The sequence below is a fragment of the Henckelia pumila genome, chromosome 3 (genome assembly GCF_033568475.1).
Source record: "Henckelia pumila isolate YLH828 chromosome 3, ASM3356847v2, whole genome shotgun sequence".
Taxonomy (NCBI): domain Eukaryota; kingdom Viridiplantae; phylum Streptophyta; class Magnoliopsida; order Lamiales; family Gesneriaceae; genus Henckelia; species Henckelia pumila.
In genome coordinates this window covers 174,080,496-174,103,602 of record NC_133122.1, presented here as the reverse complement: position 1 = coordinate 174,103,602, position 23,107 = coordinate 174,080,496, and the positions used below count along the sequence as shown (strand labels likewise).

Below are 23,107 nucleotides of genomic sequence, written 5' to 3'. Positions count from 1 at the left end.
CCAAACACCCTCCTCCCCTTATAGTATATTTAGGAAAAAAAAACCCAAGTTTCAGAAAAATAGGGTTTTTAGGCCGAGGAATCAAATGCGAATTCGACCACATACATGTCTTATTTATGCATGCAAACTCGAGAGAAAAAATGTTTTTGCCGTGAGAATCATCAATTTACTCGCTCGTTTGCGCTACGTGCGGCACGGGGCCGCCCACCCATGCGCGCGGTGCTCCCAACATGGGCACCCATGGCGGCACGAATCCAACACCTTGATGCATTATTTATGCATGAAAACTCGAGAGAAAACAACATTGTGCCATTAGAATCATAGTTTTGCTCGTCTTTTTGCGCTACGTGCCGCACGGAGCCACCCGTCCGTGCGCACGGTGCTCCCAACTTGGGCACCCATGGTGGCACGAATCCATGTTCCGACCGCACGCACACGCCGACGTGCCCAAGTGCCAAGTGCCGTACACGCGCACGTTTCATTTGTCGCTCGTGCATATCCCTTGATTTAATCCCGCATTGGACCTTTGACTCATATGGGATGAGTACCATTCAGAATCAACCCTTTTTTCATGTATATAGAGAATTATCACAACTGGGATAGAACGATAAGATGTTATATAACATCAGTGTTTTTGGAATCGGATCGGACCGGTCGGTTCGATCGGTTCGACCGGGAACCGATCGCCGGACCGGTCCGATCCGACCCCGAAAACTGGAAAACCGGTCCAACAGGTCAGAACCAGTCAAAACCGGTCAAGAACCGGTTGGACCGGCCAAGAACCGGTTTTTCGAATTTTTTTTTATTTTTTTATTTTGAAAATTTAAATTTTTTTATTTTTAAACCTTAGATTTAATATTTTTATATATAAATACATTATTATTTGAAATTTATACTTCATTTAAATTTTTTTTAAATAATTATTGGTTTTTTTAAAAATAAATAATTTATTATTTAAATAATTTATAACTATAATTGATATTTTAAATATATTTACATATTTATTTAGTTTTTAAACTATGTTAAATATATATTTTATATCTATTTATATAATTTTTGAGTTTTTAAAATTCCAAAATATATTATTTATTATATTAAATTATATAAACGGTTTTCCGGTTCGACCGTCCGGTTAAAACGATCCGACCAGTTGAACCATTTTTTTAAATAAACCAGTTCGATCACCGGTCCGGTTATGAAAACACTAAATTACATATCAGAATCTTGATAATCTGATTTTATCTCAACAACGATACTATAGCGACAGCTAATACCAAGCTACTGAATAGGATTAATCCATGTATTCGATTTCAAACTCCCATCAATCTCTCTCCCAATGAAGGGGATCTTTAGATCCATCAGCTGTAAATGCAACAATCCATGCATCACAATCTTTTCTTTAATCTGTTTACCTTTGCTTTTGGCTGCTGTAATCACAAATCTCTCATATTCTTCGTTTCTTGATCGTAGACATGATTCATCGCCATGGCCATGGACCACTACTCCTCCATCCTCTTCATCTTCTTCTTCTTTTCCCCTTTCTGCATTCTACTCGCCAAACCACAAAACGGATGTATACCCCACATTCAATGTATGCAATCCCTTTCCATGCTAGATCCATCGATCATACATATAAAGTACTACTGATCTATTTGATGGTTGCAGAATCCGAAAATGCAGACGGCGGTGGAGGGTCTGATGGAGGAATTGAATGCCGAAAGCGCGACGAGAAATGATGGGAGGGAGAGGGATAAAAAGATGGAGAGGGTTGAAGCAGGACTTGTTAAGGCTAGAGCGTTAATCCGAGAGGCGATTCGTGAGAGTCGCAGTTCTCATGTGCATGTAGTTGAAGACCAGGATTATGTTCCTCGTGGGAAAGTGTATAGAAATGCCTATGTTTTTCAAAGGTAACAAAGTGATCAATATTATATATGTAAGTAATTTTAATTTCCTATTGAATATATACTTTTGCCAATGAGTAGTGTGTTGCATGTAGCAAATTAATAACCAAATCTTGGATCTGAAAGCTCACAAGCAATTATTGATCATTTGTAGGAGTTACTTGTTAATGGAAAGTTTGATCAAGATATATGTATATGAAGAAGGGGAACCCCCTTTGTTTCACTGTGGCCCATCGAAAAACATATATTCCACGGAAGGAATATTTCTTGGCCTTATAGAATCCAATACTCATTTTCGAACCTTTGATCCGGATGAAGCTCATGCATATTTCCTCCCATTTAGTGTTGTGATGATTCTTCAATACCTCTTTGATCCTATCGAACGCGACAAGGCTGTTCTTGAACGCGTTGTGGGCGATTATGTTGGCGTGATATCTGACAAGTACCCGTATTGGAATAGAAGCTTCGGAGCTGATCATTTCATGCTCTCGTGCCATGACTGGGTGCGTATACTAATTGATCTCAAGATTAATCTGTGGCTAGCTAGTTTTACTTTTCTTGTGATTCATATAATTTTTTTTTGTATGTATGGATCAAATAATGATAACATACATATGCATGCAGGGACCACGAGCAACATGGTCCGTTCACAAATTATACTTCACTTCCATGCGAGTTCTTTGCAATGCAAACACCTCAGAGTTCTTCAATCCTAGAAAGGATGTGTCATTCCCAGAGATCAATCTCCCAACAGGAAATCTGACAGGCCTTGTCACAAAAACGTCGTCGGAAAATCGCACCATCCTAGCATTCTTCGCCGGTAGATTACACGGCCACATCAGACCCCTACTATTCCGACATTGGAAGAACTACAGGGGTGATGACATAAAAGTGTTTGAAACAATCCCAGAAAATTCACCCTTATCCTACACACAAATGATGGAGAGTAGCAAGTATTGCCTGTGTCCAAGTGGACACGAAGTGGCGAGTCCTAGGATCGTCGAGTCTATCTATGCCGGATGTGTGCCGGTGTTGATATCCCAGGACTATGTGCTGCCTTATAGCGATGTTCTTGATTGGGACGAGTTCACGGTTCGATTAGAGGTGGATGAGTTGCAGTATTTGAGGAAAATATTGGTGGGATTAGGGGATAGCAAGTATGAGAAATTAGTTGAGGGAGTGAGGAATGTGCAAAGGCATTTTGTGGTGAATGATCCACCAAAGAGATATGATGCGTTTCATATGATGATTCACTCTTTATGGCTCAGAAGGCTGAATCTCAGAGTTAAATACTAATGATATATGCTTTAAACTATATATGTAAATAGCTAGCTAGCTTCTAATTTTGTCTTGAAATCTTTTGGGATTATCGTTTTCAAAATAGAAAGAGAATGGGAATTATAAATTTTATTTCGCATGGTGCATGATGCATATATGTGATCTACTTTATGATCAGCTAACAAATGTTTTCATAATTGACGAATTAAGTCTTTTTCGATCCACAATCAGTGATAGGGGGAATTTCAATTTTTGGTAATGTAGCATGTATTTGGTTTTTGATGCATATATGTGATCTACTTTATTTGCCATTGTTTTCAATCTTAATTAGTCATTTTATGTCTGATGTCGCGTATAACCAGTGGTGCAAACGAGCCGAGCTACTCGCGAGTAACTCGTAAGTAGCTTGGTCAAAGCTCGACTCGAGCTCGATTCGAGTAGCTCGAACATCCATCGAGCTCGAGCTCGAGCTCGAGCTTTAAATATCTGTGCCCGAGTAGCTCGCGAGCTATTCGATAACACATAAATATATATAATATAATATAATATAATATATATATAATATATAATATAATATAAATATTATATTATATATATACTTATTAATATATATATATATGTATATATATATAATTTTCGAGCTCGAGCTCGAGTACTTGAATTATATACGAGCTCGAACTCGAGCACGAAATTTACTACTCGAGCTTGAGCTCGAGTAGTTACATATGAGTCGAGCTCGAGCTTGAGTAGTGTGCTACTCGGCTCGGCTCGGCTTGACTCGATTACACCCCTACGTATAATCAATGACAGATTCAGGACAATCTGGTGATCAATTGATCATCAATTCATAATCCGGCTCAAGATTGAATGAAGGGTTTGAAATTAAATTCTTCTTTTTTGAAGGGGGAAAAAAAGAAGAAAGAGATTTTTTGTGTTTGTTAAATGACTGATTATTCGAAAACAAAAGGTATGATGAATAATTTATTGCTTCGAGATAACTAAGTTTTTTGTCCAGTTATTTTAACTCTTTTTTCTTTCTTTCTTTCTTTCTTTTTTTTTTTTTTTTTTTACATTTGGTCATGTTAACGGGAATTTTTATTTTCAATCATGTAACTTGTAATTTGGTTTTTTTTTTGTTTTGTTTTGTTTTTCAATTTTGGTCTTTGTTACGGTGAATTTTATTTGTAATCTTAACTTGTATATTGTTTTCAATTCTAGTTCTTTAGCTTGTCTGTTATTTTTATTTTGATTTTTATCAGAGTCTATCGTGTTTTTCGGTCATAAAAAGATCAAAATTGAAAACAAATACAAATTAAATGATCAAAAATGAAACTTCACCTTTAACAGGATTAAAAAATATATAAAATAAAATAAAAATATACAAGTAACAAAACCATATAAACGTAGCTCTCCCTTGTTGTTTTACTGAAAAAGATGATAGTTCACTTTAAAATGACGTTATTTGCCGCATCAGATTTTCTAAAACATTAATATATACTATCCAAAAAAAGGTAAAAGTAAAAAAATCGAAGGGTTGATTTTCTTTGTGTTTTTTTGTGAGTTTTATTTTAAATATTTTAAACTAAATACCAATCCCCCAGTGCACATAAAGATATGTGCCCGGTGCCTCTTTCTTAATTTATCAAATTTGACTTGTAGAGAATCGATTATCAATCTCCCATCTCAAGCTTATATATATTCTACAATAATCTTGGATCGATCGATGACCATCAATTTTCTTTTGACATATCGACAAAGTTATACACAAAATCTAACAAAAAAAATTTCAACCCTTAATATAAGGTATGTGTACAATTGAAAATATGAAAAAAAAAAAATCCACCTAATTGCATGCAACAATAGAATTATTTTTGGCCAACACATATAATATATTAATATATAATTATAATTGCATTAAATTCCAGTTTCTCACCCAACACATATAATATATTAATATATAATTATAATTGCATTAAATTCCAGTTTCTCACCAATAGAAAATATGCAATGAGTTAATTTCTAATTAGATCGGATCATGAGCCCTTTATTGTGGAGTAATGAAGAAGAGGCTTGAAATTTAAGTAACTTGTGCATGGGAAGTTGAAGATCCCCATGAACTGTAAAAAAAATTGAAAAAGCTGCCCTTTCGGCTATTTGAAGAGTATATTACCATTACGCAGCAAAGAATAAACTTTTTTTCTTTTTTCTTTTCTTTTCTTTTCTTTAATGAAATGAGTATTAATAAGTACTGATCTTCTTCTGCTGGGCCATTAGCAAGAGACAAGAAAGAGATAGCTAGCTAGTACTTAATTAACCAGCATGAAATTGCATGGGTCTTTATATATAATTTCCTTCTCCCCTTCTTCCATTTTTGTAGTTTTCATATTTGTGATATTTACTCCTTTGTTTCTGATTACTTGCACTAATTTCTATCCTGATATTAAGCATATTCCCTCTTCATGGGCATGCAAGTCTTTTGGTTTCTTGAAGGAAGATCACAAAAGCAATTTCAGTATATCAGATTACCTGGTCTGGAGTGGTTCTTTGCATCAGCACAAACTAGTAATATTTTCATTTCTTTATTTCTGAATTTTCAATAAAATTACTTGGTTTAATTGGACTTTGGAATATGGTTATATATATTTATGCATGTTTCTGCCAAAAAAATTATTAGAGAAAGGAGAAGCGAGTATTCGTGAAGCCGGAGTACTTATCAAAATCAGAGAGGGTGGAATCCGTTTTAGCCAAAGCTCGATTTTCCATCAGAGAAGCGGCTCGAGAACTTAGAACATTCAATATCTCTTCAGCTAATCATGAACAAGAGAATCATCATGATTATGTACCTTATGGCCCTATCTACCGAAACTCCAACGCGTTTCATAGGTATAGATTAAGTACATATTCTGATCATCGTATGTACATTTTCTTGGTTATTTGGTGAATATATGATTGTGTTATATCGTAGGAGCTACCTGGAAATGGAAAGGGTTTTCAAGGTTTACGTGTACGAAGAAGGAGAAGCTCCAATCTTCCACAATGGTCCATGCAGAAGCATATATTCGACAGAAGGAAGATTTATCAACCAAATGGAGAGGAAGGGAAATCGTTTTAGAACCAAAGATCCAGAAGAAGCCAGTGTATATTTCATGCCATTTAGTGTGGTAGTAATGGTTCAATATCTATACGAACCTGGAGCCATGGACATGCATGCAATTGGAAACACCATTGCTGATTATGTGAATACCATTTCTCACAATCACCCCTTTTGGAATACAAGCCTTGGTGCCGATCATTTCATGCTTTCATGCCACGATTGGGTACGTATATATATATATGTGTGCGTACATGTCTTTTTTCTTTCTTTCTTTATTTTCCAAACACAATTGGTGCTTAAACAGAGATCTCTTTTGCATTAAACCTATATCAGTATCCTCCATCTTTGTTTTTTCACCTATATATATGTAGGGTCCGTACACAAGTTCATATGTGCCACTGCTATACAACAACTCCATCAGAGTTTTATGCAACGCCAACACTTCCGAAGGCTTCAATCCTCTCAAAGACGCCTCGTTACCGGAAATCAATCTGAAAACAGGGGAACTCACAGGGCTTCTCGGTGGCTTCACGCCTTCGCAAAGATCGATTCTAGCCTTTTTTGCAGGAGGTTTACATGGGAACATAAGGCGCGGGTTATTAGACCATTGGAAAGCAAAAGATCCCGACATACTTGTCTACGAAAAACTACCCTCAAACTTTAATTACGAGTCAATGTTAAAGAAGAGCAAGTTTTGCCTGTGCCCCAGTGGTTACGAGGTTGCTAGCCCACGAGTGGTGGAAGCCATATACGCAGAATGTGTGCCTGTTTTGATATCAGATGGATACGTACCACCTTTCAGTGATGTGCTGAATTGGAACAAGTTTTCGGTGGTGGTGGCAGTAGAGGACATACCAAATATCAAGAAGATTTTGCTGAATATCTCAGAGGCCAAGTACTTGAAAATGCACAAGAGGGTGAAGCAAGTGCAAAGGCACTTTGTCATGAATGGGGATCCTCAAAGATTTGATCTTTTTCATATGATTCTACATTCTGTTTGGCTCAGGAGATTGAACTTGCAATTTCATCATGCCAGCTTGTAGATTAAGATATATACTTGTGTGTTGTTTTAAGTATTACTTAACTTTGCAAGTAAAAGAGATATCTTCAAACACGAGACCTTTTCTTGTGGTTGAGTTTTGGGTTTTGCGTACAATATATTTCTGTTATTGGCACTTCGTCAGATCACTTTTACCATTTGTTACTACATAATATATATGAAAAAATTGTTTTTTTAGTCATGTATCTTTTTGACTTAGTGATTTTGGTCTTCTATATTTTCATATTTCACTTTTAATTTGCTATTTTTATTTTTTTTGGCAATTTTAGTCATTTTTTTGATGTGGTGCTGATGTAGCATCAATGCAATGCTGATGTGGAGCTGACGTGTACAGTGACACGTAAGCATTTTTGAATAAAAATGACTAAAATTGCCAAAAATCAAAACATGCAGGACTAAAACTGAAATACAAAACATAGAAAACCGAATCACAAAGTGACAAACATAAAAAACCAAAATTACAGTTTTTTCTATATATTATTATTAAGTATTTACCAGTTTGGATCATGATGACCCAGCAGTCATATATATTCTATCCATATATGCATTAAAAAAATTAATAAGCCTAAAATTCTCACATAAAGATCTACCTACGATACCTTTTGAGTTGTATTTTTAAGCAGCTACGTCTGAGGATGTAAATGAGACGAATAGTTCACGAACTGTTTGGGTCTTGCCTCGTTAAAAGTTCGTTCGAGCTCGTATAATGAGACTCGTTAAGGCAAACGAATCAAGCTCGACGTTTATTTTATTAAAATATTCTTTAAATAAAAAGAAAAGGCCTAAATTTGCCATATCGCGTCCACAATCGTTTTCTGCTCATTTCTTCACCACACACTCACCATCTTGAGATTCTTCACAAGAGAACTTTGGTTCCGAGTTCCATCTTTCGACAAGTAAGTTAACTTTGATTCTCTCGTCCCGTTTCCCCCCACTAAAGCTCATCAAATTACTTTACCTTCTTGGTGTTCATCGGAGGGATCTCAAATTTCTAATCTTTTTTTTAGATCTTTTGGTTTCGTTTCTCTTGATGTTGAAATCGGGTCTTGATTGTTTTTCCTGTTTTGATAAAGATCTTGCTTGCTTTGCCCCTTCTGCTAGTTAGAATCTTGAAGTGAATGAAAGATGGAGAAAAAGAAAAGGAGAGAAGTAATAAGTAAAGCAAAGGCTGATTCTTTATTAGGAAATCTCCTCTTGTTAGAATCTTGGCGTATTTTTATGTTGATCCATTGGTGTGTATCAAATACATCAATTCACCCTTTCTGTGGGATAATAGGTTTCATAACTATTTGATGAACTTTAAATAATAAGATCCCATCTTGGTTTACAATTGTAGTTTCTATCTAATTTGTTGATTTTCTTCTCGGGAATCCGGCAAAAAGTTTTTTTATTTTTTGGTTTGCAGATCTGGTGTGTTGTGTGTTCTGGAAAGAACTTTTATCTTGACAAAATTACCTCTTTTTACTGTCAGTAGGAATTTATTTAAAAAGTAAATGTATGTATATTGAACTGTTTGTCTTTTGCACTGGGTCAAATTTGGTAAGATTTCTCGTATACTATGATGACTTTTCCAATTTTTTTGTATAGGTTGTCCTGATAATGGCTATTTCATCTTATCCAACTCCAGCGGATGCTGGAGTTCTTTGTATAATTCTAGCAAATGCAGCAATATCCATCTCCATCTTCAAGGAAATCGTGCGCTCTGTGTTGCATGTGATTGGCATCCATGTTGCACCACGGGAGGGATTCTCAGTGGAACCGTCAAATGACTCATCCAAATTTCGCAAGAGTCCCTCCGAAACATATATGGAGGAGTTCAGAAACCGAACACCAGCAATTTTCATGTGTGATTCCTGCTCTGAGCAGGAGTGCTCTATTTGCCTGATGGAATTCGGGCCGAGCACAGAGATTAACTGCCTCTCTTGTGGCCATATTTTCCACAAGTCGTGCCTCGAAAAGTGGTTGAAGTATTGGAACACCACATGCCCCCTTTGTCGGGATTGCATGATACCTCAAGACTCGGAAGAATACGAGTGTCCTATGTGAGTAATACAACAGAATCCTTCAGGTGTACTTTGTAGTAGAATGTGTAGAGTGTCCATTATATATCAAGCATGTATATGTTAAGCTAGCTGCCAATATTTTGCGTCCTCTTGTAGTGATGGGTGGTCAGCGCTGCTAATATATGTGTCTTTTGATGTACTTTGAAGTGGCTCTGGAATTAATCTATGTATCTGACTGTTAAATGGATGATTCCATTTGTTCCTTGAAAATCATCATGCTTCAACTTTGATGGTATCCATGAGAAACTTCTCAGCCACTAAATTTCCATCAAAGTATTATATGTAGAAAGATAATGCTGCAACGAGAATCTTAAAGAAACTTTGGGATTCGTAGAATCTTAACATGGTAATAAACTGGATGATATACAAGCTATAACAATATGCAAGTACAGAGTGATATTGTTACAACCACACATTTATATATATAATAAAAGATGAACTGCTGAAAATAGAGAAGATAACCCTGAGAAAATATATGTACTCTAGCCAAAGCTAGTCCCTAGCACACACTAGAGAAGATAACGGGCCGGGCTATGCTACATCGAGTGTCCTTCACCCGGTGTAGCATCTGCCCTTTATTGTGTGGGTCCCGTGCCCAATGAAGGGCCAAAATCCCACCGGGTGAAGTACACCCGGTGGAGCATAGTCCCAGCCGAAGATAACCCAGAGAAAATCTATGTACTCTAGCCAAAGCTAGTCCCTAGCACACACGATAGTTAACACTCAACAAAGAAAATGAAGTGAATCCTCCCAACTCTCCTTCTTTGCATATTTATTTAATACCCTCTTTCTAGACTCTTTTAAGCCTATTGGACTATTTAGATCTAGGCCCAGATCCCTAACAACACCACTATCTTCAAAATCTATTTACATTCCCTGTTAGGTTCGTAAGAATGCGATGCTCTCGTCGTGGCCTGACCCCTTGTTCCATCAGCACCGCGAATTTAGAAGTGGCTCCTACAGGTTCAAAGCATGAATTTCGATATATATTTTTTGATGCACTGAAACTTGTGAACTAGTGATAGGAATATATATTTTGGACATCTCTTGGACATTCTGAATTATGATTTGTGTCATCATCCTTTAGAGGATAAACATGTAAGAAACTAATATTAGTTAGCCACGAAACGCATAAATGAATCAAGTGTAATTGAGTTATGTTATTTTTTATGAATGTATGAATTCTGTTATGATATGTATATGTATGTGAGACTCTGTTAAAACGATTTAAAAGTTGGGATGATTTCTCTCATTTACTGAGTGACAATCATATCACTCCCCTGCCAAAAATCGTCTCTGATAAGAGCGAAGAAGAAATCGAGGAAGAGAAAGAAAACCGGTTTTGAAGATGGTGAAGAATGGCTCAAGATTCTGCTGATTAGTTGATGTTCAGTTTTATTATTTTAGCTGTTGCATTAAAATATGTTTTCATTTTCATTTGTAAAGACCGTTTTATTCTAGTTTTATGAAATGCGATGTAATTCAATTATGAATAAATAAACTGGTTTTATTTATGAAATGTGTACTTCTGATGCTTTTTTTTTTGAATGAACAATTTGAAAACAACACTGGTGTCAATCAACCTTGGTTTTGGGGCATGACATTGAAGTGGTATCAAAGCCTAAACAAGGTTTCATATTCTCGGAGAGAGCCAATAATCGAATCCAGTAGAGAACTGAGTATGTTATAGCCTGACTGAAACTGGTAGTGCTGATATGTCTCGGAATGTGATAAACCAGTTAAGTGTATATACCTTTGTGAGTAAAAAATGAATATAAAGAACAAAAGGAAACTAGTCAACTGAGAGGAACTAAACTGGTGGACATCAGTTGAGTAAATTTTCAGTAGCAAAAATTTCAATCGAGTAGATCAATTTGGTACAAATCAGTTGAGTACCAACTAAGCTGAACTAAACCAGTTGGGTACATCAGTTGAGTGCAAGCTAAATTGAATGAGACCGGTTGAGGAAGGTTTCAGTTGAGTGGATATCAGTTGAGGTCAGCTAGACTAACAGAATTAGTTGAGGAACCAACCAAAGGAAATCAGTTTATGCGTTCAGTTGGCTAAGTGGATATTTGACTAAGCTTATAAGCTTTACAAAACAGCTTATAAGTTATTTCGGAACTTATAAGCTCTTCAAATATGTTTGGTAAAATATTTTCCAGCTGTTTGGAAAAAATTAAGGTAACCCCTATTTTTTTAGAAATTTTTTTATATATTTTATTTTCCATATTATCCTTATATATTTCACTAAATACCCTCCATGCTCGCTACCCATCATTTTACATAATTTATCAATTTTTAAAAAATGAAAATATAAAATAGTTTAATTTTTTTAATATATTTTTAAAATTTATGATAAAATTCTAAAACTATTATATATATAATTATTCACATTACTTTCATAGTATTATACTTTTATTTTTGGTAATTTTGACGTTAAAAAGATCGTATAATATCAAACACATCAACATGTTTAAGTTGTTAAAAATAATTTCATCCACACACTTTAACATCTTATTTTTAAAATAAGATCTGACAGCTTATAAGCTCCTAAAACAGCTTTTAAGCTCTAGGAGTGTAATAGCCCGGTTCCATTTTACAAGATTAAGTTGCTAATCATGTTTAAATTTAATAAAACATGATTAAGGGATTTGAATAAGATCTAACGGACCAAGGAATTAGGTTCAGAATGTCCGAACAGTTCGAAGGATCTAAACTAGGTTCGGAGGGTTCGACCCAGGATAGTTCGGAGGCACAAATGAAGTTCAGAGGAAGTGTGAGATCGGATGATTTGATCAAGGGATCGGACGGTCCGAACTCACCAAAGACATGTGTCTCAATCTCGTGTAGGAGATGACGTCATGGTTGATGTCACATGGCCAGATCGGACGATCCGATGTGTAGGAACGGACCGTCCGATGTGTCACCAGGGCATGTGGCAAGAAGGATTGTACAAGTGTTTCGGACGTATGAGATCGGACGATCCGAAGAGGGATTGGACCGTCCGAACTTGGCCTACATGCAACGTGGTAACCATGCAAAGATCGAACCATCCGAACCGAGGATCGAACCGTCCGATCGATGCCTATAAATAGGGGTCCGAGGGCTCACATTTGAAATGCAAATCATTCCTCTAATCTCCCGTAATGGCTCTATTTTAAGGGCTTTGGAACTCTTTCTTTAAGAGTTGGAATTGGAATTAGTATTTTTATAACGGACAGTGTCCGTAGTAGTGACGAGGCGGCGGAGCTCTGGCGAGGTGTCCAGGAGTCGTAGCTAGGCTGTGCCCAAGCTCTGGGGGCATGCGTCATCAGCGGGCTGACGACGGACGAATGTATGGTTCTGGCTCCTTATAGGAAATAGGGAGTATGTTATAGTTTAATTAAGGCTTTTAGAGCATGATATGTGATGTTTGGCATGCTAGATAATACATGGTATTTATGTATTGTAGTGCTGCATGGTAGGTTTGAACCTAGAGGGAAGCTTCTAGGATCTTCCTTAGTAAGGTACGGAAGTATTATTTGAGATATCCAGATTGAGTATGCATGTATTATGTGTTTTGCATGTATTATGTGATTGCATGATTTATATGATACAACATGTCATAATTGTATGTTGCATACATGAGCATATTGATCCAGTATCTTTGAGATATCCTGTAGTAGTAGGGCGTTCACATTACGAGTTGTGGATGGTTGGATACGTAAGTCTTGTATCAGGTCACCATTATGGTTGGACACTTTTACTAGTATCAGGTCACCATTATTCACTGGGTATATGAGTCATCGCCTGAGGCGACGACGCAGCGTGCTATATACCTTAGGCCCGGTCTATGAGCTAGTTTCTTGATCTGAGTGTCTTGGTACTCAGTTTATTTGCATACATGCGCATATAATAGTGTATACTCATACTCTCGTACTGAGCTTGTTAGGCTCACTTTCGTTTATTTCCTGTTGTCTAGATACCTCATTCAATGGGGCAGATGCAGTTAGTTCTCCTGAGGACAGGTAGGTTAGGTGGCGACCAAGGCTGGATGGCAGGGTTGACCACTAGGTTTTGCTTTTCTGGAATTGATTTATTTAAGTTCCGCAAATTACTCTGATTAAGATTATTTATTGATTAATTGTATGCTTAAGCTTCTGATTAGTAGGTGATCACAGTGCGGGTCACTACAAGGAGCTTATAAGTTTTTTTTTAATAAGCTTAGCCAAACACCATAAGTTAACCAGAAAAGTAAGGTGTTTTGTACACAAACTTCAAATGGCCATAACATTTGATATCATTCTGTCACACCTTGGGCTCAGGCCCGCGACTGCACAATAGATCACTATATCAACTACTTCGTATTCGTTATCGCTTTACGAAAATGATTAATCCAAGTTACTATAGAAATCCATTGTAACTCATTATAAATTCATTTTAAATCTTCATTTTTCTCATGTGGGATATGTGTATCACATATTTATTGTTATATTATTATTGCTTTTGGAATTGGTTGATCTTTTTCGTGTTATATATATACTAGTCGGATCCGCACATTTATTGTATGTGTTGTTAAAACATTAAAATTTATTGTTGTTGTTATATTTTTATTTTTAACATATTTAAATTTAAATTAAGGCATGAAAAATGTAGAAAATCATGGACATATGAAGTTTTAAAATACAGATAGAGATTTTTGTTTTTTTTGTAGGATATTTTAGATATTTCATCTTTGATTTCCCCAAATCAATTTTAATTGAATTACTAGGTGGTGTTCTCCTAATTTAGTATATAAGATTGCGCTTGGATAGAAATATTTCAAATCCATGAATTTCGATTATGGTTTAGTGTTAACAATTAAATATAGAGATATCTTAAATTCATAACTTAGTTATTTACATGTTTGTTAGATGGATTAAAATAAATTCCAAATGACCTCTTGGATGAACTTAAAATTTATCTTAATTATCATGAATTACTATGCAAACATAAAAGAAGTGGATTTGATGTTTATGATGTTACTCCTCTAAACAACAATAATACATTTGAATCAATGGATTTAAAATACTTCCATCCAAACATAACCTAAGATAATTTGGAGGCAATTAGAAAATTAAAGAGCCCGCGTTGACTCGGTTAATTTTTATGTTTCGGTCTAGTTTTGGAAGTTTTATTTAGGAATTGATCTTGCTCTGGGCTCCATAGAGATGAAGTTGGTCCAGACTTCACCTTCTCCAGGGCCAATTTGGCCCATTATGTTGAGCCCATCAAGTCCCCTAATTTGGGGGCACACAAATTATCTAGTCAACAGAAAAATACGGAGATGGGTTTTGATCTCTTCCAGAGATGGGCCTGTGGACCCTTGTATTCCCAGGACATAGATTCTGGCATCTAAAAAATTGCTCATAGATTACTGGGCCTATGAGCCCGGTCTTCCAGTTTGTCCTTGTTGTGATTGAAGGCCTGGAACAGGTTCAAAAAATATCCTTATGGGCCGTTGGATTTTTAAGCCTGCGATCATCTGGATTATTATTATTCTATAACAGCCAAGCTTTGGATCCTGCTCTATTACCCAACTATTTGAGGCCCAATGGTCCGCTTTAATTTTTTCATCTATAGTCACGTACTAATATTTTGTTTGAACCATATAGGCATGTAATAATTGTAAATACAAACGCAATTTGAAGACAAAAACAACGTGGTTATTGTTATAAGATAAAGTTCGATAAACTTCCATTTATTTTACTATATTTTAAGTAAAAATATTGTCTAAAAAATGAACCTAAATCCTAAAAGCACTAAAGGAGTGTTTGCAATAGATTGTGCTTTTGTAGAAGTGATTAATTTATAGATTATAAAAAAAGTTAAGAAAAATCAAAAGTTGATAGTGTTTGAAAACAAATATGAAAATTTAAAAATCAAAGTTGGGTAGTGTTTGATAAATAAGTGATTAGAGTGATTTTAACAATGATCTTCTTATTAGAATCACTTTTGGAAAATCATAATCACCACATGACTAGATTTTGGATTTCAATTAAGTTAAGCATAAGCTAACACATAATCTAGATTTAAGAAACACACAAAAATAATTTTTTAAGCCAAAAAACTAACAATCACTTTTTTAATGATTGCAAACACTCCCTAAATGATTTGATTATGCGAATGATATCGAATAAACTGGTTTCAAAAGGCATCAAATTTCTTTAGTATGAATTTGATAATTTTAAAACTGAAATAATAAATAAAATATTGAAAAAAAATTATGAGTTCGAACTATATAAAATATATTTTAAAGAACTAGAGAATTAAAATTAATCAGATATAAATAGCCATGAAATCTAATCTAATATAATTAATTATATCCTATTTATATAAAACCGTTTAATAAATCAATTTTATAAGATCAACATTTTACTCGACTTAATTTATATTTTATATCAAAAATATTATTTTTTATTGCAATATAAAGGTACATACATATGACTAGATACCAACTATTAAGTCTTAAAAAATACTAGCCACTAATGCATACGCAATTGCGTGTGGAATGAAATGCATAACGTAAACACAGTAATTTTTACAATCAATTTTGGTGTATTAAAAAAATGAAAGCAAATCTCAATTAACTGTTAAACAAATGTCGGTTTTCTCCATAGATTTACTTACACATCAATTGAAGCAAAATAAAAGCACATAGAGGTTTTCAACTAACAATTTAGGGGAAAATGAAGTGGTGAAGAGAAAACCGTGACAAAAAATAATAAAAAAAAAGGAAAAGTTATTTTATTAATTAACACATTTAGATCCAGACAAAAGCAGCTCATTGTCATATCACACGTACCAAGTAATCATTTTCAATCTATACATCTATACATCCATACAATATTATAAACGTCGAGAGCTACATACTAATTCTCGACATACTAATTGCTTTGGATGGTTAGTGACCCACCAAATTTTTTTTACCACTCATAATGTTATTTTTTTTAGATTTAAAATTTAAAATTAGGCTATAAAAAATGATTTCTAAAATTCTAACTATGAGAGAATTACATGAAATTTTTTCTTAAAATAACCAACAGAAGCTACTAAAATAGAAAAGAAAAGAAGAGAAGATAGAAAAGATATATCATAAACAATAGAAAAATTGAAACTTGAAAGGTACTGAAAACTGAAAAGGCCTAAAATTAAGATATTGCCATATCGCGTCCAAAATCGATTCCTGCTCATTTCTTCACAACAGACGCACCATCTTGAGATTCTTCACAAGAGAACTTTGGTTCCGAGTTCCATCTTTCAACAAGTAAGTTAACTTTGATTCTCTCGTCCCGTTTCCCCCACTAAAGCTCATCAAATTACTTTACCTTATTGGGGTTCATCGTAGGGATCTCAAATTTCTTATCTTTTTTTAGATCTTTTGGTTTCGTTTCTCATGATGTTAAAATCAGGTCTTGATTGTTTTTCCTGTTGTTTTGGTTTGCTCAAGATCTTGCTTGCTTTGCCACTTCTGCTAGTTAGAATCTTGAAGTGAATGAAAGATGGAAAAAAAGAAAAAGAAAAAGAGAGCAGTAATAAGTAAAGCAAAGGCGGATTCTTTATAAGGAAATATCCTCTTGTTAGAATCTTGGCGTATTTTTATGTTGATCCATTGGTGTGTATTAAATACATCAATTCAACCTTTCTCTTGGATAATAGGTTTCGTAACTATTTGATGCGCTTTAAATAATAAGATCCCATCTTGGTTTACAATTGTACACGTTTTCTATCAAATTTGTTGATTTTCTTCTTGGAAATCCAGCAAAAGGTTTTTTTTTTGGTTTGGAGATATGGTGCGTTGTGTGTTCTGGAAAGAACTTTTATCTCGACATAATTCGCTCTTTTTACCGTCGGTAGGAACTTAAAAAGTAAACGTATGTATATTGAACTGTTTGTCTTTTGCACTGGGTCAAATTTGGTTAGATTTCTAGTATATTATAATGACTCTTCCAATTTTTTGTGTAGGTTGTCCTGATAATGGCTATTTCATCTTATCCAACTCCAGCAGATGCTGGAGTTCTTTGTATAATTCTAGCAAATGCAGCAATATCCATCTCCATCTTCAAGGAAATCGTGCGCTCTGTATTGCATGTGATTGGCATCCATGTTGCACCACGGGAGGGATTCTCAGTGGAACCGTCAAATGACTTATCCAAATTTCGCAAGAGTCCCTCCGAAACATATATGGAGGAGTTCAGAAACCGAACACCAGCAATTTTCATGTGTGATTCCTGCTCTGAGCAGGAGTGCTCTATTTGCCTGATGGAATTCGTGCCGAACACTGAGATTAACTGCCTCTCTTGTGGCCATATTTTCCACAAGTCGTGCCTCGAAAAGTGGTTAAAGTATTGGAACACCACATGCCCCCTTTGTCGGGATTGCATGATACCTCAAGAAACGGAAGAATACGAGTGTCCTATGTGAGTAATACATCAGAATCCTTCAGGTGTACTTTGTAGTGGAATGTGTAGAGTGTCCATAATATATCAAGCATGTATATGTTATGCTAGCTGCCAATATTTTGCGTCCTCTTGTAGTGATGGGTGGTCAGCGCTGCTGATATATGTGTCTTTTGATGTACTCTGAAGTGGTTCTGGAATCAATCTATGTATCTGACTGTTAAATGGATGCTTCCATTTGTTCCCCGAAAATCATCATGCTTCAACTTTGATGGTATCCTACAGAAACTTTTCAGCCACTAAATTTCCATCTAAGTATTATATGTAGAAAGATAATGCTGCAACAAGAATCTTAAAGAAACTTTGGGATTCGTAGAATCTTAACATGGTAATAAACTGGATGATATACAAGCTGTAACAATATGCAAGTACAGAGTGATATGATAACAGTAAACCTATTTGAAATGTCAAGTTTCTTCATATTTTCGCGGTTAACTCGGAGAGCTTGGAACCAACAGAGGTGCCATTGTGGGAAAGACCCTCGTTTCTGTGGTATCGACACCTGAAGGAACCAGCGTGCGTAGTTGGTGAACACAAGCAGCTGTATTTGGTGCTGCCCGACTTCCTCGTGGCCACTGGTGAAGTTGGTTGCGAGGATGGGGAGCGGCAATAGTTCTTCTTTGTTACTTGCAATGGTAATACATTTATCTTCGATTTCTCATGCTTTTCGCTTGGATGTGCTTGTTCTGCCATTCTTTTCCTGAATATAAACATACATACATGCATATATATAATCAATCGTTAGAAGAATGTTTCCATATATTGGCTAGCATGAAATTTTTTGTCTATATAACTAACATTTACGTTTATATAGGTTATGTTTTCGAGCCTTTGCAACAGAAAAGAGCAATAAAAAATCGTTAAAAGGAACGTAAGAATCAATGTTCATTGTGATTATTCGTGCATTGATTCTTGGAAACAGAGGGAAGAAGAAGAAATAGTATTTTGTATGCTAGACGATATCGAAACAAAGAATAATTGGAACATGCATCACGAAAGGATGTAATCATGGATTGCATTAATCATGCTTATATATAATTAATTACCTTGACAGATTTTGAGCTGGAAGATTGTTAGAAATCTGGTAAGTTTGTTCTTGTAATGTCAATGAAAGAAGAAATTGTTTTATTGACTTTTTCTCATTTAGATTTTCTCCCAGGTTGTTGTTAATCCTAAGTTTTAGGCCATAAAATTGCTGTGTTTATTATTGCCTTGAAAAAATTGTATTGAGGTCTCACACGTGGACAAATTGTATTGACTTATATTTTTTTGTCAAATATTTATTTCTTTTCGTTGGTAGTTTTGTATTTGATAAAGCAAAATATAAATTAATGTAAGTCAAAATGTACATTGTAAAGTGTACATCCAGAATTTTTCAAGATGAGTATATATGACAGTCTTTAATGCTGGTTGCTTACAGATTGTTTAATGTAAGATTCTATTTTTGGTTCTTAATCATGTAATTTTAGTTTTATTTACTCAAGTACCACAAAAATTATGAACATATATAGTATATACATCGGTACATTTTTCAGCTGCCTACTATTGTTCTCTTGTGCTTTTAACCAAAGCTACGGATTAATGCGAGATTACTAAGCTTAAATGAAATGACAGCTGAAATAATTGGACCAATGATAAATTTTTTACATAGAGCATACTGCATAGGATCTCGTTTATAATGGCAAGAAAATTAGTGTCATTAAGAAACTACTAATACAAATGTATAAAGTTTGGGACAAACAATAACATATTGCAGAAAGTACAGTCTAGCTTCTCAATTTCCAGGAAAACAACAAATTCAAGAAATAGTGGAAGAAGTAGCACAAGAAGATTGGAAAGCAAAACACCAGATACAAAGACTAACAAAGGCCGCAATTTGCATCTGAAATGCTAGTATTAATGGAAAATTATTGATTTAACCTATCATTAAAGGGGGAAAAAGAAGTAAAAGAAAAGCAACACTTAAAGAGTACACATGGCCGAAGGTTCGCGGGAAATATGGGAATACTAGCTAGCAGAGGTGCAGGTATTGATGCCATCCTTGCAATCTTTTGTGAGATCGTTAAAAGTTTCAATCTGTACTTTGCCCCTCAAGAACACTTCGGTGTCCACAGAAACTCTCATGTATCCATCAAACTCAACTGGATTTCCCTTATTCAGCTTTGTCATTTCTTCATACCAATCACTATTTTGATCCCACAGATCTTTGTATTCATCAAGAAAGTGTGTGGAATACTTGTCCTTTAAAGGATCAAAGAAGGAAGTCTCTGGTTCGTTTGTCGCAATATAAAGGTTCCTTCCGTCTTCAATTTTGTCAGGTAAACTGGCCAGAAGAGCTTCTGGTGAAGTATCTCTATCCACATTAGGCCACAGCTCCTTGTTGCTAGCTTTCTCACCTCTCTCAACGTGAACAGAGTCAAAATCCCAGTTCATTCTTGACGCAATAGCTGATGCCACGTCCAACAACCTTCTACTCTTCCAAATCATATGCCATGGCCGTTGAATAACTGACTCCGCTTCACCTTCACACACACGGTACCAGTAATTGTCAGGTTCCACAGAGCCAAACTTCCTCATAATTAGCGTATCCTTAACTGCAGAAAGCTTCGTTGGTGTGGTCCTGAAATCCTCCACAAGATGCAGATTTAAGCCATCTTTTTGCCGCCACTTGTTCCAGTCCAACCAGAACTGATTCTGGTCCAGCACAGATGCCGAATCCATCAGGTGCTCGAAGTCAAAGTAAAACCTGAAATCTTTTCCTTCCTCATCCTGACCGGACGAACTGTATATTTTAGACAAGCACAAACTCAAATCCATGACAAGAGTTCGATTTAGATATTGAGCCTCCCCCAACATACACATGAAACTCCACAAGTATTGTTGCATGCTCTTACATCTATCCCCACCGCCAGAATAAATCAAATACTTTCCACGACTGAACGAACCCTCCGACTCCACCTCAGGAAGTGCATCGTTAACAGTTTCCCCAACTTCTGGTAAGGCAATAGGGTTAGGCTCCACCTTTGCCGGCAACTTCTCGAACCCCTCCTTGTCCTTCTCCTCGTCCTTTCCCTTCCCCTTCCTCTTCCTCTTCCGGGCATTCCCACCGGAATGATAGTCACCAATCTTAGCAACACTGAGAGTGCAATTATCAGATCTCTGAAGCATGAAACTCCTATAATCCTTATAAAACGCAGCAGCCTTGCCTTCCTTGGGCCTGAATCGCCATGCCATGTGACAATTATTTTCATAATTCCCCGGAACAGGCTTCCCAAACCGGTAAAAGTGAATGTCCTTGAATTGCTCAATGGCAGATCGCATCATTAAATGGAAGACATCTGGATCACGACAGTCAATGGGTTCGTTGACCCTGCACACAGTTGTCTCAGAACCCATATCATGATCTCCAACTTCACTCAGGACAGCAGATTCAACATCAGTCATGTTTATAAAAGTTGCAAATGCAGTTTGATTGGAAGCTACAAAGTCTTCCCCAGTCTTCACTACAGCAATATCAGATTTAAAGGTGGCATTGGATTCTGATGTGAGGAAAGAAGTGATCTTCGTGGAAGGGTGGAACAATGGATCTTCAGGCTCATACGTCGCCGCAATTATAGTGAAAATCAAGACCCCAATCACAAAAAAAGAGAAGCAGAGGTTCCCTATCATCGCCAACGCATTTTGACCTAAGTTTTCGGGCCTGAAACCTCCACTCCTCGGAAAAGTAAATGAAGAACGACTCCACATTTTCTCCCCCTCGATCTTTTTCCCTGATGCTACAATCACCAAAACATAAAATTTGAAACTGAAAATGCAGAAACCACAAAATAGGGCCCAATTAATCACAAAAATATCCAGAAAAACCTTGGGCTTGACAGATCTGTTACGGCTGTAGATACATTAGATCCGTAACTATGAGACGGAAGATCTCGTCACCTGCGGCGAGGAGATTTGGGAGCAGCTCACCTGAATTCCTCGATCAGAGATTTCGCCGGAGCGGAGGGGAGTTCAAGTGTGGGTCGTTGAAGCCGAGCTGTGGTAGTGCAGTGCGCGTAGTGTTTGTTTCTAAAATGAACGGTGGCTGACACATTGACTGCTACAGACACCGACAGCTAACAAGGGTAGGATTGTCATTTAACCCTTATTAACAATGTTTTATTTTACGCCCCTTGACAGAATATAACCATTAAAAGTTTCTTACTTTTTTCAAAAAAAAGAATCTCACTCACTATGCAAAAATTATGGAAAATATAGATAAAAATTGTCATCAGGTCATAATCAAGTTTTGAAAATTATCATATGACTCCGACCAATTGTTAAATTATCATAGGAGTTCTTTCAATTTTGATGGTTATTGTATTTTCTTACTTCTGTAACACTTAAATGTTGATAACATCACATTTTATATATCGTCAAAAAAAACATCATATTTTATATCAAATTACAAATCACCCATAATCTATGGCTAATTACAAAAAATATTACAAGAATCTATTGACAGAACGATATCAGAGCAGATCATCGGACTAAACATCGGGAAGGCGGGAACCACCTCTTTAATATAAGCACATATACTAAATTAAAATTTATGTTTTTGGTCGGAATTTTTTTCTTTTCTTGAGCTAATATGTAGTGGCCCGGTTTCATTTTACAAGATTAAGTGATTTTAAACATGTTAAAAAAATAACATATAATTTTAAAAGTGTCAAAACATGTTTAAGGAGTCCTTATTTGATCAAAATAAGTGGAAAATCAGATCTGAAACGTCCGAAAATGGTTGGGTAGGTCCCGGGGGTCCAAAAACAGTAAAGAAAAGGGTGTTCACTTCGGAACCACCATTGTGCAGATCGGAGCTGCCGGTGCAAACGGAAATTCCGATGCAGTAACGGAGCTTCCGATTTGGTGTCTGAAGACGTGGCGATGAGGATTGTACACGTAGCCTCATGCAACACAACGGATCTTTCGTTGGCACCATCGGAGCTTCCGATTGCAGCTGTATGCAACGTGGATTCCATGCACAAAACGGAGCTTTCGATGGCACTATCGGAGCTTCCGATTGTGCTCTATAAATAGTGGCCGAAATGACTCATTTTGAATGTCCAAAATCCTCTCCTTGGCCCATGTTAGTTCGTTTTACGAGCTTTTGGGTACTCTTATTTTAAGAGTTGGAGTAGGTAGTGGTTTTTATTTAGCGGACAGTGTCCGCAGTAGCATCCAGGTGGCGGAGCTCT

General features: G+C 36.1%; 3 protein-coding genes across 4 annotated transcripts; 2 read left to right on the top strand and 1 right to left on the bottom strand.

The window, feature by feature from the left end:
• Positions 1 to 1,671: 1,671 nt before the first annotated feature.
• On the top strand, positions 1,672 to 3,280 carry LOC140893465 (probable glycosyltransferase At3g07620). Its single transcript, XM_073302533.1, has 3 exons — positions 1,672 to 1,907; positions 2,056 to 2,404; positions 2,526 to 3,280. The coding sequence occupies exons 1-3, from the start codon at positions 1,675 to 1,677 to the stop codon at positions 3,195 to 3,197; spliced, it is 1,254 nt and encodes a 417-aa protein (XP_073158634.1). The 5' UTR covers positions 1,672 to 1,674; the 3' UTR covers positions 3,198 to 3,280.
• Positions 3,281 to 5,508: 2,228 nt separating this feature from the next.
• Positions 5,509 to 7,376, top strand: LOC140892462 (probable glycosyltransferase At5g03795). The gene is made up of 4 exons (XM_073301354.1): positions 5,509 to 5,741; positions 5,854 to 6,062; positions 6,145 to 6,496; positions 6,645 to 7,376. The coding sequence occupies exons 3-4, from the start codon at positions 6,158 to 6,160 to the stop codon at positions 7,314 to 7,316; spliced, it is 1,011 nt and encodes a 336-aa protein (XP_073157455.1). The 5' UTR covers positions 5,509 to 5,741; positions 5,854 to 6,062; positions 6,145 to 6,157; the 3' UTR covers positions 7,317 to 7,376.
• Positions 7,377 to 19,624: 12,248 nt separating this feature from the next.
• Positions 19,625 to 21,962, bottom strand: LOC140890850 (uncharacterized). 2 transcript variants are annotated; one of them, XM_073298968.1, is made up of 2 exons: positions 21,843 to 21,962; positions 19,625 to 21,652 (listed from the first exon to the last, which is right to left on the bottom strand). In XM_073298968.1, exon 2 carries the CDS (start codon positions 21,621 to 21,623, stop codon positions 19,884 to 19,886), a length of 1,740 nt encoding a protein of 579 aa, XP_073155069.1. In that variant the 5' UTR covers positions 21,624 to 21,652; positions 21,843 to 21,962; the 3' UTR covers positions 19,625 to 19,883. The 2 variants fall into 2 exon arrangements, with proteins under 2 accessions (XP_073155069.1, XP_073155068.1); XM_073298967.1 differs by having other exon boundaries at positions 21,741 to 21,946.
• Positions 21,963 to 23,107: the final 1,145 nt, after the last annotated feature.

What these genes read in the sequence shown, in the direction of transcription:
- LOC140893465 (XM_073302533.1), top strand. Translation starts at nt 1,675, where the DNA reads ATGCAGACGGCGGTGGAGGGTCTGATGGAGGAATTGAATGCCGAAAGC. An exon ending in AATGCCTATGTTTTTCAAAG is followed by an intron (nt 1,908 to 2,055) that starts GTAACAAAGTGA and finishes GATCATTTGTAG; the next exon opens with GAGTTACTTGTTAATGGAAA. An exon ending in TGCTCTCGTGCCATGACTGG is followed by an intron (nt 2,405 to 2,525) that starts GTGCGTATACTA and finishes ATATGCATGCAG; the next exon opens with GGACCACGAGCAACATGGTC.
- LOC140890850 (XM_073298968.1), bottom strand. Translation starts at nt 21,623, where the DNA reads ATGTGGAGTCGTTCTTCATTTACTTTTCCGAGGAGTGGAGGTTTCAGG.
- LOC140892462 (XM_073301354.1), top strand. Translation starts at nt 6,158, where the DNA reads ATGGAAAGGGTTTTCAAGGTTTACGTGTACGAAGAAGGAGAAGCTCCA. An exon ending in TGCTTTCATGCCACGATTGG is followed by an intron (nt 6,497 to 6,644) that starts GTACGTATATAT and finishes ATATATATGTAG; the next exon opens with GGTCCGTACACAAGTTCATA.